The sequence below is a fragment of the Parus major genome, chromosome 2 (genome assembly GCF_001522545.3).
Source record: "Parus major isolate Abel chromosome 2, Parus_major1.1, whole genome shotgun sequence".
Taxonomy (NCBI): domain Eukaryota; kingdom Metazoa; phylum Chordata; class Aves; order Passeriformes; family Paridae; genus Parus; species Parus major.
Genome location: NC_031769.1, coordinates 19160764 through 19173199, shown reverse-complemented (window position 1 = coordinate 19173199; position 12436 = coordinate 19160764). Strand labels below are relative to the sequence as shown.

At 38.3% G+C, this 12436-nt stretch overlaps 1 protein-coding gene across 1 annotated transcript in view; it reads left to right on the top strand.

The window, feature by feature from the left end:
- MALRD1 (MAM and LDL receptor class A domain containing 1) overlaps nt 1-12436 on the top strand; it is a 240390-nt gene that overhangs the window by 35880 nt on the left and 192074 nt on the right. The window contains exons 10-13 of the mRNA XM_033511660.1: nt 1802-1948; nt 4829-4938; nt 8536-8703; nt 10698-10818. Of these exons, the coding sequence (XP_033367551.1) occupies nt 1802-1948; nt 4829-4938; nt 8536-8703; nt 10698-10818 (546 nt within the window). The remainder of the gene's footprint in view (nt 1-1801; nt 1949-4828; nt 4939-8535; nt 8704-10697; nt 10819-12436) is intronic.

Here is a 12436-nt window from a genome sequence, read left to right as displayed (position 1 = left end):
GTTCAGACTTTACTCAAGTTTGAAAAAAATGACTGGAAAAAACCAATTTGATTTGGGATCATGTTTTGCTGCGTGTGCATCTCATTTTTTTCTTCCCCTGCTTATATATTCAGCCTAAAAATTGATATTTACACATTTCTTTCTACATCTGTAGTGTTGGAAGAAATTGTACTACAGGCTACCAATGTAAGAAATACTGATTTCACCACACCTCTCTTCCTGTTGAACATCAAGGGCAGTGATGGGCTCTGATCACACAAAAGTTGTTGTTTTTGTGCATAACAAATCTTCTTGATTTGTTAAAATTATTTCAGTTTAAAAAAAATAATAATTAAAAAAATGTTTCCATACTACATACCTTTCAGAGCTCTAAAATAATAGTTATTGGTACTATCTTGATCTTAGTTTCATATTTAAACCATTATTTTAACTTTTTTTCCTTTGGTGCCTACAGGGTCATTTATGTCTTTTTAGATATTATTGTGCAGACACTGCAGTCGGCTATTTATGCAGACCTTTTGTGGGGTTTAGGGAGGCCAGGAGAAAGAGATATTTAAGCAAAGAATGTTTGCTTTTTTGTGTCACATTGGTTCTCTCAAGACTGCTTAGCTAAGGAACACAAAATGCCTAGACATAGTATTAATTACCAAAACAGTTTAATCTTGAGTATCAATTTGCATATTCAACCTTAATGTACTAGCAATTGAAGTCTAATTAAAAGATACCTTGTGAAAAGCATGAAAATTTAATTAAATAAGTTAACCAAGTTTCATTTTTAACTAATTATGCTGCACTAAACAGAAAACCATTCACCATCCAATTTTAATGTATATGGTGAAGCCAGATAAGAGACACATATTTGTGGCTTATTTTGTACCTTAAGATTTAGCTGCTTAAATAACCTCCTTATTCCTGGGAAACTTTTACTATTTAGTTTTGCTACAATGGTGCTTAAAGAGAGATGCATTGCATTTTGGTTTGATACAATCTGAAAATTGGAGTAATATGTATGATTGTGTCTGAGGCTGATATGATCAGATAAATGTGCTGTGGGAACAGAATGTGACAAATCCAGTTCTAAAATAATGGTTGCAACTGCAGTAAGTGACCCCAGGACTTAAGTGTAGTGCCTTGGGGAGCTGTTCTGGACCAAGAAAGAAAACTCTTAGTATATAATTTTCTTATCAAAATAATTATTTGTACTCAATCAATGCGTTGTAATTTTGTAATTTTTGTGCAATTTGTACATTTTTATACAATTTGTATATTTCATTTGTAATTTTTATACAATTTAAATTGGTCTAATCCATACAGACCTAGAAAATGGTCTTTTACTTTGCAATAAAAATTTCTAGGCATTCTGAATAATTGATAAATTTAAATCTCATTTTCAAAATTAAATTAAATTAAATCTTAATTAATCTTTGCTTTCCATATATTTTAAGCTTTAAATACATTTGATTTTTATCACACATTCATAATTAAATTACTGGTACAATTCTTCTTTAAAAATATTTAGTACTATTTTTCTAATATCTCAGCAACCTATGTACAGATCTTTACTATGTTTATTCTCTTACAGATAAATTTGTTTCATGGTTCTGAGTTTGATTAAGAAAGGAAGGGTCTGCTCGACCTGTTATCTGTGTTCTAGAATTCATCCATCTGAATAAACTGAAACACATTTGTGCTTCCTCAACGCTCTTAGTACATCTAAATACAAAACAGTCAGAGTTGTGGCATTAAACTGTTGCATCAAGCTCAACTTATTGATCTCTTGTTGCTGTTGTTCTTACCACAGCTAATTACACCTTATGTGATTTTGAGACTGACCTTTGCGGATGGAAGCCACTGAGCAGAGGTGATGCTGACTGGAACATCATGAAAGAACAGGCTCCCCTTGACAGAGAACTCCCTGGCAGAGACCATACAAATGCTATGGGCCATGGTGAGACTCACTATTATTTTTCTCCTTCTGTCATGAGAATTTCTACTTGTAAACAGTCAGAGACTCATAATAAAAACTGCTTTGAAATGGATGCCACACAGTATGTAAATAACACAGGTAATGTGCTACAGAAAGCCAGTCTGTTGGAGATGCTCTTTGTCAGCTGTGATCTAGTTACTGTGTCTTTGTAACCCTTATTTTTGTATGGCACAATCACTGAGGTATGAGACTTAATGCAGTATTTTTGAGATACTGACCTTCGAACTGACAGCTGACTTTGTTTGTGCATATCATAACTATTGTTTACCCAATATTCACATAGGGGCCATTCTTGGAAGCATTATTTGCACAAATAGCTTTCTGTAGAGTGCAGTTAAATTAATCCATATTGTCTGGGAAAAATAGAGTGGGTATAATTTCCTTTAAAGAGTTGTGCTTCCTTGAGCCTATATTTGCCATATGATGCATTGAGCTGGAAAACCATTTTATTCCAGAAGAGGGCTGTTAAAAATATTTTTCCAAAGTGAAAATGTTATTATAGCACACTCCATAAAGATAAAACTGCCAAGCATGTTTTTCACCGTCAAATAATATTGACAAGTATTCTTCGACTTGAATTTTATTAAAATGTATCTATTGCACTGCTCCCAGTGGAGATAAGATTAAAATCTAGGTCCAGAGCCCCTTTAATTTAGATTTAATTAATTATGTATATTATCTTCAGCCAGACCTCCACACTTCTCTTCCATGTTCATGCTAAAGAAATCTGACATTTGAAGTATTCCACCTCAAGCATTCAAAGGTATAGGACCTCCAGGGTTGAATTCACCTGAGCAAAGAGTAGTGGGTGAAGTATGTGTATGCATGCTATAGAATGATCCTAAATGAGCAGTCATATTTTTTCCACTGATCCTCATGTGGTGGAAGTGCACCAAAGTTGCTACTCACTTTTCTCAGCAGCAGTATGATATTTCATTTTATTGTCCCTGTAGAGTGGGACTGGATGAGAATTACTTTATGTAAACACTACTGTGTTACAGGTTTCAAAGTCTCAAAGCTCCAGAAGGGTGCACTGATCTGCCTGTGTCTTTCTCTGCTCTAGGTGCTGCTGAGATCTGAGGGATAATGTGGTCAGAATGAAGGCTGCTGGTAGCCTAAGTATCATATTTAAATCATATGGAGCTATGTGCTTCTTCACTTCAGATGCTTTGATACCTGAATTATTGCGCATTTGTTTCAGTGTTGCTGCAGGTTTCTATGCCCCATCTCTCAAGCCCTGTAATGTTGCATTCCCTGTAAAAGTTAGCTGAAAAGGTATTTCTGAGGTGGTTTTGTGCCAATCTATCATTGTGCCTGCTACAGCCACAACTTCTGAATAAGGATGCCAGAATCTGAGGAAGTGTTAGCCGACATTAAATCGCCATCCTTCAGGTTGCAACTGTTCCTTTTAATACTAGGGAGTGCTCATCTCTCTTCTCTCCTGGGGAGGGCAGTAGCAAATTTTGATTAATGAATATCTTAACAAGGCTACAGTAGAGCCTCAGCTGCAAATTAAAAGTGGGTCCTTTGAAGTACCCTTGCATTCCAATGAGGGGAGCTTCCCTCATGCCGTGGAATGCAGCATTCCTGTTTGTACGGTCCCCTCTTTGTGCCAGCTTTGCTAAAGCAATGCCATTATTCACGTGGGGCTGGACCTAGCCCTCGGCTTCATTACGTATCCATGGGAAATAAATGGCTAAGGAGTATGACTGCAGCAGCACAATAGCTGATTTTCCAAGATGTAAGGCAATATGTGTAATATAAATGCTCAAAAAAGACTGAGCCTTTAGTGTTGTTTTGCATAGACTTTCATGAAAAAGTCTCAGTATTCAGCAAAGGCAGCACTGACGGCATTCAAAATATGCTGCTTTAGGGCCCCTTGAAAATGTTTATCCTTCCCTACCTTTGTCTGAAGCACATCTGCTGTAGTTCAAATCCAAATGCAGTGCATTTGCCAGAGTTCAGATTAGATCTTTAATTAAGCTTTCATCCCCACTAGCACAGACAACAATGTCAAGTCTGTGGACCCCATGAGAAAATATAGCTTATTCCATTGGCTCCTGTGGTCTGCAACATTGTTAGCATGCTTAAAAGTGGCTGGGCTGTGCTGAGAGTGAATACTGTACCCTAAAGGAAATAATTTCTGGTTTAAATTCTGTTTGAAACATTATTTAAGCCAATTAAAATGTGTCCTTTAGGGATCTTGGCTGAGGTCTCTGTTGTTTGATCTCCAGGGTGCTCTGTGTTGCAGCTCCTCTGCTCTCCCCAGTCTGTGCAGAGAGTGGATGGGCAATGTGTGAAGGTAATGGGTAATAATTGTAATGCTTTAAGGTTGGAGATCTTAAGGCTTTTGCTTGAAGAGAGCAGATAAAAATACTTCCAGTGGATCTGCACAGTAATGCTCTCAGAGACGCAGCATCTGAGCTGCCTTTGAGGGGCTCCGCTGTCACTTCCTTGGGCTGAAGCGCTCACAGGCACCATGACAGGGTGGTCTCAGCAATCAGTCTCAGCCAACTTTTGGGCTGCCCAAAATGCTTTATTTCCTTCTCCCTCTCTCCTTGCCTTTGGAATCAGTCACGATAATTTTACAAGAGGGAAGGGCCAGGAGCATTTAGCAATTCTGTTTTGTCTTTGCCCACATAGACACTGCTTGTCACAGCCTGTTACAACACTCTCCTCATTATGCACAGAGACTGAACTGATGGCAAAGCAGTTTAGAGTGTTTTGATCTATAAATAAGCTTTATGTGTCTCATGAAGCATATAGTTATCTCTCTGAGCTAGCTATTTGCCATTGGAGCATGACATATTTCTCATACTTCAAAATAAAATTTGTTTATAGGGGCCTTCATTTACTTCAGTGGATCACATCAGAGGAGCACAAAGATGGCCACGTCTCACCTGGGAAGCCCTTTCCTTGTCAAGCTTCCCCCTGGGCTCTCCTGCTGCCAGGTAACACTTGGATATTGCCTGTCCCTGTCTTTGTGACCTGTCCCTCACCTCCTGCAAACCAGGCATTCCCCATGCTCTAGGTGTTGCCGCTGAGGGCTCTGTGTCAACACCAGTGGAAGGAGTTACAGATTAATTCTTTGGGAGGATGGAGAAGCAGGCAACTTTTTACTGCTTTGCTGCCAATTTATTCTATCTGATTATTACTATTCCTTCCTTAAGCCCCCAGCAGGTGACTCAGATTTCAGGGTTTTGTGTGCTGTGGCAAAGGTGCCAGGACAAGGAGAAGAGGCCTCTGTCAAATAACCACCCTGCTGTCTGCAGGCAGGAAAGTCACATAACTTTCCATAGTAGGACACCTGTGGTTTGAAGTCGCTACACACATCAGCTGTGTCGGTGTGACTAGAGAGAATTAGCTACCCTACTCCAGACATGCACCAAATTTTAATTCATGGCTTGAGGAGGATGCTTTTTAAGCTGATCAGTGCAGTATTTGGGATTTACTGTGAAATGTGGTTTTTTTGTCAGATGTCTTGTGGCACTGCAGAGGAGTGCAAAAGCAACCAGCCAGGATAGTATTTGATCTGAAAAACTAGAAAGGTACCAGGAAAAAATGAATCAGAAGGGACAAAAAATAGAAAAATATTAGATGAAAAATGAGAATACATTTTTATAACTAGACTGTTGCAATTTTCAGCAAAATCTGTATTTTTAAAACAAAACTTGAAGAAATATATTAAATATGAACAGCAACTATTCACTACATTCACAGCAATATTTTTATTTGTCCTGTTGGACACTGAATAAAATTAGTAGACACTATTCAGTTTTATAACTTTTTTTTCTTTTTTTTTTTTCCTTTCCTTCTTTCCTTTTTTATTTTCTATTCTGAGACTTTTCAGTGTTTATGCCATACTGGGGAGAAGTTGTGTAGTTACAATGTGTTTTTCTTCTGATACTGTGTAATCCATTTTTATTTAAAAGTCAGAGAGAAGAAAAGACAGAGAAAGCTTGCCAAAATAATTTTATTTTTATTGTTTTTGTTTATTTTGTTATTTTTGTATGAAAAAAAAGTGGCTTTAAAGAAGCAGAATAAATTTAGACTGGTTGCTTAATTCTTCAGACTCAGTGTAGAAAGAAACTGTTAATTCCACTTAAGAAAACTTTTTTCAAAAAGAAAAAAAAAGTCAAAAAAATAAGGAACTGCGCTTAGAAGTCCCAAGAAGCAGCAGAATTTTGTTCCAGCAGGATCTAGGCCTCTTAGGTAATATCTCATCTGAGGGACCAGAAACAAGTGCTAGCTTAGCTAAATCTGTTTTACTTGAAACTGCAACTCACTTGGACTCCACACATCAGTGAGTTACCAGATCTCAGCTGAATAGCTGGAACTTGCAGCTGAGGAGTAGAAGCCTCTGAAACAATTCAAGAACAGTTCCTTGCAATCATTTAAGGCAATCTCTCATTCTTAATCTTCACATGACTTCTTGGTGTTATAAAACATCAGAATGAAATGGATGCAGGATGCTGCTGCAGGGAACTCAGAAGGCCTGAACCATCCCAGGGAAGCCCTGTATGCTGCACTGCCCAAGAGCCTTTGTACTCACACTGCAGTTGTTTGGACAGTTTCAGCTCTCTTTTCTTGACTTTGATATTGAGTAGATATGCACCTTTCAGATTCAGATTAATTTATCTTAGAAACCCTTAAGGCAAACTGGGCACCACTGATATGTGAATCAAAGAATTATTCTGGTAAGATCTAGTGCAGAGTTTGGTCTGCACTCAAAGTCAGATGCAGTGGGGATGAACATATTTTTCTCTGCTTCAAAGTTGGAAAATAAACAAGTTTTATTATAAGTATACATGTATTGAATAAATTTAAAATTCTTAGATCCAACAAAAACCAGAACAAGTTCTTACCTGACTGTGTGTGTCTGTCAGGAGAGAGAGTGTTTCTGAGGACTGGAAGCTTGGCTTTCTGCCACATTATCCCTGCAGACTTTTATTTCTGGGAAAGAGCAACGAATAGGGGTTTCTCATTAGGATCTGTTTTGTTCTCTGCCTACTAATGTGAGATGATACCCTCTGTTGGATGTCCCACTGAGAGGATAAAAGGATCCACACAAAGAGATTTATGTTTATTATTAGCTTTACAAGTTCTTTAGCTTCAGTTGTTTAAAAAAAAAAGAGTTGAAGGGTAACAGATTTATATTGTGCCTTTCTGCTTAATTGAAGCTTAGAAGTAACTTCTTTCTGCTGCTTCTTGTAGCTAGGTCTTTTTGTAGATGGAAAATAAGAAACATCTTCATTTAGCTCAAGGTTTTGGAGTCGTAGAAGTACATTTCTAGTCCCAGCTCTCTGTTTATGGCTCTTTAATGGACACAATAGTCATTGTATAGTGGAAGATGTAGACATAAAGAAAGAAGGTAACATTATTTCTTACTTAATGAAAATACAAATTTGTTTGAAAAGCTCTTTGAAACACAAAAGACATCTAAATTGTTTACAGTGTAATTCTTCAAACAGCTCATTTTGGAAAGTGTATACCTGTTGCTTTCTGTTTCTTAAACTTTTTGCTGTGGGAATGAGTTACATTAAAGTATTTAAATTTATTAATAAGGATCAAGATAATTTTATATAAGACATGATTTTCATGAGTGATGGTAAAATTAAATGTTGAGAGACTGAGTCTACCAGACCTGAACCCAGATGATATTACAAAGCAGCAGAGTGTTTTAACAGGAATATTTCTGCACGACTGATCCAGCTCTTGTTTTACCTTCATGAAAAGTCAAGTATTATCAATATCAAGGCTTTTGCAGGGAAGTAAAGGTACTGCAGTTGAAGAAATTTTAGTGTTAGTCTATGTGGATAAGCAGGAAGAACTCTGGGGGAAAGAAAAAAATTAATCTTTGAAAATCTTATTTCTTCACCTCAGTTCTGAATTTTATCCTGGGTATTATTGAAAGAAAGAAAAAAAAAAAAGTATCAGACTTACTCTGTATTGCAGGGGAGTGAACTGTGATTCTCACTGTTTTCTTATCTTTTCTGCCTCACAAGCAGCCTCATCCACATACAGTCTGTATTTTCCTCCTCTATACTAGTCAACTTACTTGTTTCAGGAGATGAATAGATTATTTTAAAACTCTGTCTTCAGGTCATCTTGATCCATGTTGATTGTGGAAATAAAAGATCGTAAGGTTTCTTTCATATGAGAATTCTAATGATTGCACTTCTGAAATTAACATGCCTATGAGGCTCTCATATATTCAGCATTTGTAAAGAAGAATAACCTTTGAGAAGTTTCTAAGTGGTTAATAAGATAAAGAAGGGAAGTCATATTCAGTCTGCATCAATTGATAGATGCAAGTTAAAAGAAAATTGTAAAAGTAAGCTTTACTTTTAAATACAGTTTTGCCTTTAGACATGATACTGCTCCTCAACATGCTGTAATTTCAAACATCCCCATCTTTCGTGCCAAATCTGTGCTTAGACCAATCATGTCATTCTTTGTTATAATGTACATATATTACTTGGTACTGAACTTATTGCAGATTGATTATATAATTTTTTAAAGCTTTTCATTAAAAACTCTTTCAACAGGTAAGATTTTGGTACCGGTTATCTCAGGATTCTCAGCTTTCTGTCTTTAAGAGGACTGCGTTGAATGGAAGTTTGGAAAAATTACGTGACATTTCAGGATTGCCTGAGATGAATTGGACCAAAGTAAATATACCTGTAGAAAGTACGGCTGAGGAATTACCTTTTCAGGTAATTAGATATTACATTTACATTGCTTTCAAAAGATATTTTACTTTGGCCTTTACAATTAATTTACTTTTTATGATGAAATATTAAAGGAGGATTTCTATTCTTTAATGATCATATGAAAAAGAATTTAATTCAGCTTTTTCCACAGTTCCATCTATTAAAGAGCATAGCCATTGTTTCAGTATTCTATGCATTAGGATAACTTTTCGTTATCAAAGAATCAAAGATTAATAAGCAACAACCCTAAAGATTATTTAGTTCCAATCCCCATTGGCAAGGATGTCTTTCATTTGACTAGGTTGGCCAGAGCTCCATCCAGCCTGGCCTTGAACACTTCCAGAGGTGAGGCATCCACAAATTCCCTGGGCAACCTGTGCCAGTGCCTCATCACCCTCAAAGTAAAGGATATCTTGCCAATATCCAATCTGAACATACTATTTTTAAGTTTGAATCCATTCCCTTGTCTTGTTATTACATGACTTTGTAAATAGTCCTTCTCCATCTTTCCTGTAGGCTCCCTTCAGGTACTGAAGGCTGCAATTAGGTCATTCCAGAGCCTTCTCATTTTGAAGCTGAATAAACAAAATTCTCTCAGCCTTTCCACATAGGAGAGGTGCTGCATCCCTCTGATCAATTTGGTAACTGCTTCCACATTTACTCCAACATGTGCTGGAGGCCCAGAGCTGGACACAATACCCTACATGGAGGTCTCACAAGGGCACATTAGAGGGGCAGAATCCCCTCCCCTGCCCTGCTGCCCACGCTGCTTTTGGTGCAGCCCAGGACACCTTTGGCTTTCTGGGCTGTGAGTGCACATGGCCAGGTCATGTCCAGCCTCTCCTCCACCAGCACCCCCAGCTCCTTCTGGGCAGGGCTGCTCCACATCCCTGCATCCCCCAGCCTGAGTGGATACTGGGTCACCCCAGCCCAGGCACAGCACCTTGTCCTTGTCCTTGTTGAACCTCAGGAGATTCCCATGGGCCACTTCTTGAGCTTTTCCAGGTCCCTCTGGATGGCATCCTGTCCGTCAGGCTGTCAGCTGCACCACTCAGCTTGGTGTCATCTGTAGATTTACTCGATCCCACTGTATTATTAATGAAGATATTAAATAACACTGGCCCAAATACAGACCCCTGAGGGGCACCACTGGTCTCTGATGTTCATCAGGACTCTGAGCCATTGACCACTACCTTCTGCATATGACCATGCAACCAATTCTTTATCCACCTACCAGTCCATCCATTAAATCCTTGTCTCTCCAGTTTAAGGAGCAGGATGTTTTGGGGGCCATGCCAAAGGCTTTATGGAAGTCCAGATATGGGGCAGCTGTAACCCCTCACTGATTGCAGTCACTTTATCATAGAGGGCCCCTGGGCTGGTCAGGCAGGACCTGCCACTGGTGAAGCCATGCTGGCTGTTTCAAGTCCCTGTCCTCCATGTGCCTCAGCACTTAAAGGATCTGGAGGATGTATTCCATGATCTGCCCAGGCACAGAGGTAAGGCTGACAGCGCAGGTATTTCAGCTTGCCTACATTTATTGCACCACACTGCTGACTTCATCAGGCATAGTATAGATGAACACAACTAAATCGTGTTGTAAGTCATCATATTTGGTAACCCTGAATAGCTAATTTAAGATATGTAATTTTTATGTGTTCCAGCAGGAAGACCATTTATTGATCACTTTTTGATTATTATTGAATAATAGTGATGACTTTTACCAGTTCTGATTGAAGCAAGGTCATCTGGGTTGCATAACTTTCCCTAGGTAAAAGTAGTTATGGTTTTGACCTCAACCCCCAGTTGAGGAGCAAATTTCTGACCGGACCAAATCTCAGTTGTAGTTTTTCCTGGCTGATGCTCAGAGTTGGTTGTAGTTAGTTCCTGTGCAGATGTCGTAAATGATAAAGGAATATATAAATAAGTGTGTATGTGTGTTTGTGTCTTTTTATCATGTCACCTTTAATGAATTAACTTTTTTTCTGTCTTTACAGATTATCTTGCGAGGTACTATTCTAACAACAAATGCTACTGTTGCTATTGATGATATCAGTATAACAGAGGAATGTGTAGTTGTGAACAGATCACCTCCAGGAGTCAGCCAGGAAGGTGAAGGCAAGTTTTGTGGTTATCAATACATTTTCCCCAATGTCTTCTATGTATAACTGTGATTTGACTGACAATTTGAAATTACTTTTCATAAAATAGAGGATAATCTTGGAAAAAAGTCCTTATGCTGTAATCAATTATCTCCCTGGAAATGTTCCAGGCTGTATTGGATGGGTCTTTGACTCTGCCCATGGCAGACAAGATGATCTTTGAGGTCCTTCCCAATCCAAGCCATTCTGTAGTTCTATAATGAAGGCTTTTATCCTTGTGTTATGCATTAGCTGCTATAAGAACTTTGCACTAATTCTGCAAAGTGGGCTCTGGTGGGAATTTCCTAATAGCACTTACTATGTAGTACCTGCTCACATTCATGCTTGGATGCAGAGGCAGAAGCAAAGCATCCTAGACTTTCCACTAAAGAGCAAAATTATCTTTAGGGCAAGAAGCTTCTTCCATCATTGCTGCTAAATATCTGACATATAAATGCCCACTGAACTTGTCTTTGTACTCATACTCTGTAGTCTTGGAGAGCCAATGGATGGAAATATAGAACAATGTACAGACTGCTGCTTCTGGTCCTCTTGATGCTATGCCTGCTTTTCAAGAGTCAGGGGTGATGAGTTATAGTCATCAGGTATCTGAATTTAATATCCAAAAAATTAAAAGCATAATAGAGAGCTTCTGTGTTGTGTTTTTAAGGCTTCTCTGATCCCTCTACACAGTGGGGTTGATGTATTTAGAGAAACATTTATTTGCTTTAATTGTTTTCCCTACAACTCCCTCATTAACCCATTAATCACAAAGACATAGTTTTTAGAAGGGACCTATTTTTGTAGAAGTCCCTGTCTGGATAGAAATATGAGCATTTAAAAAAGTTAAGTTCAGTAAAGAATAGGAAAAGCTGCTCACTATTCCTCTCACTCATTTTCCAGGAATCTACTGAAATTCATTGAAATTTGGGTCGTTTTCTAGTGTGTAAGTTGAGGTACAAGCTAGTAATGGTGCAGCACCCAGCTTTGGCTTCTTGCAGCTTTCAGTGTGACCTGAGCACAGAGAGAGCACAGCAGAAGGGTTTGGTGGAACACCTGCCCCTGACTCCAAGGGAAAGAGCAGGGAGCTGCACCAGGAGCCTGGCTCTGTAACACTAAGGGGTATTTGATAACTTTCCACACAAAAGTCTGTATTGTGCAGACTGAGACAGAGTTTAAGACCAACAGACATTGTGATCAGCAGTGTTTCTTATCAGCTGTGATATAATCCAGCACACTGCTCTGTTCCTTATGCTGAGCCTGTTGCCTGTTCCTATCTATTAAAAGAAGATAAAAAGCACTTCTTATAATTTTATATACTTGTTGATTTATTGACATGTCTTTTTCTGATTTTTAAGGGGAAACAGAATCTTCAGATGCTAATGCTTCATCCCTTTACTGTCCAGTGGGATTTTTTTCATGTGGGGATGGGCAATGTATTTCACCTGACAAGTTCTGTGATTTTAAGCCTGACTGCCCAAATAACCACGATGAAACAAAATGTCGTAAGTGAAAACTTTAAAATCTGCGTTGTTAAGCTCCTGTGACTATGTTTCTTTGTCCTATTTGCAATGCTTTTATGACTTCATAAATCT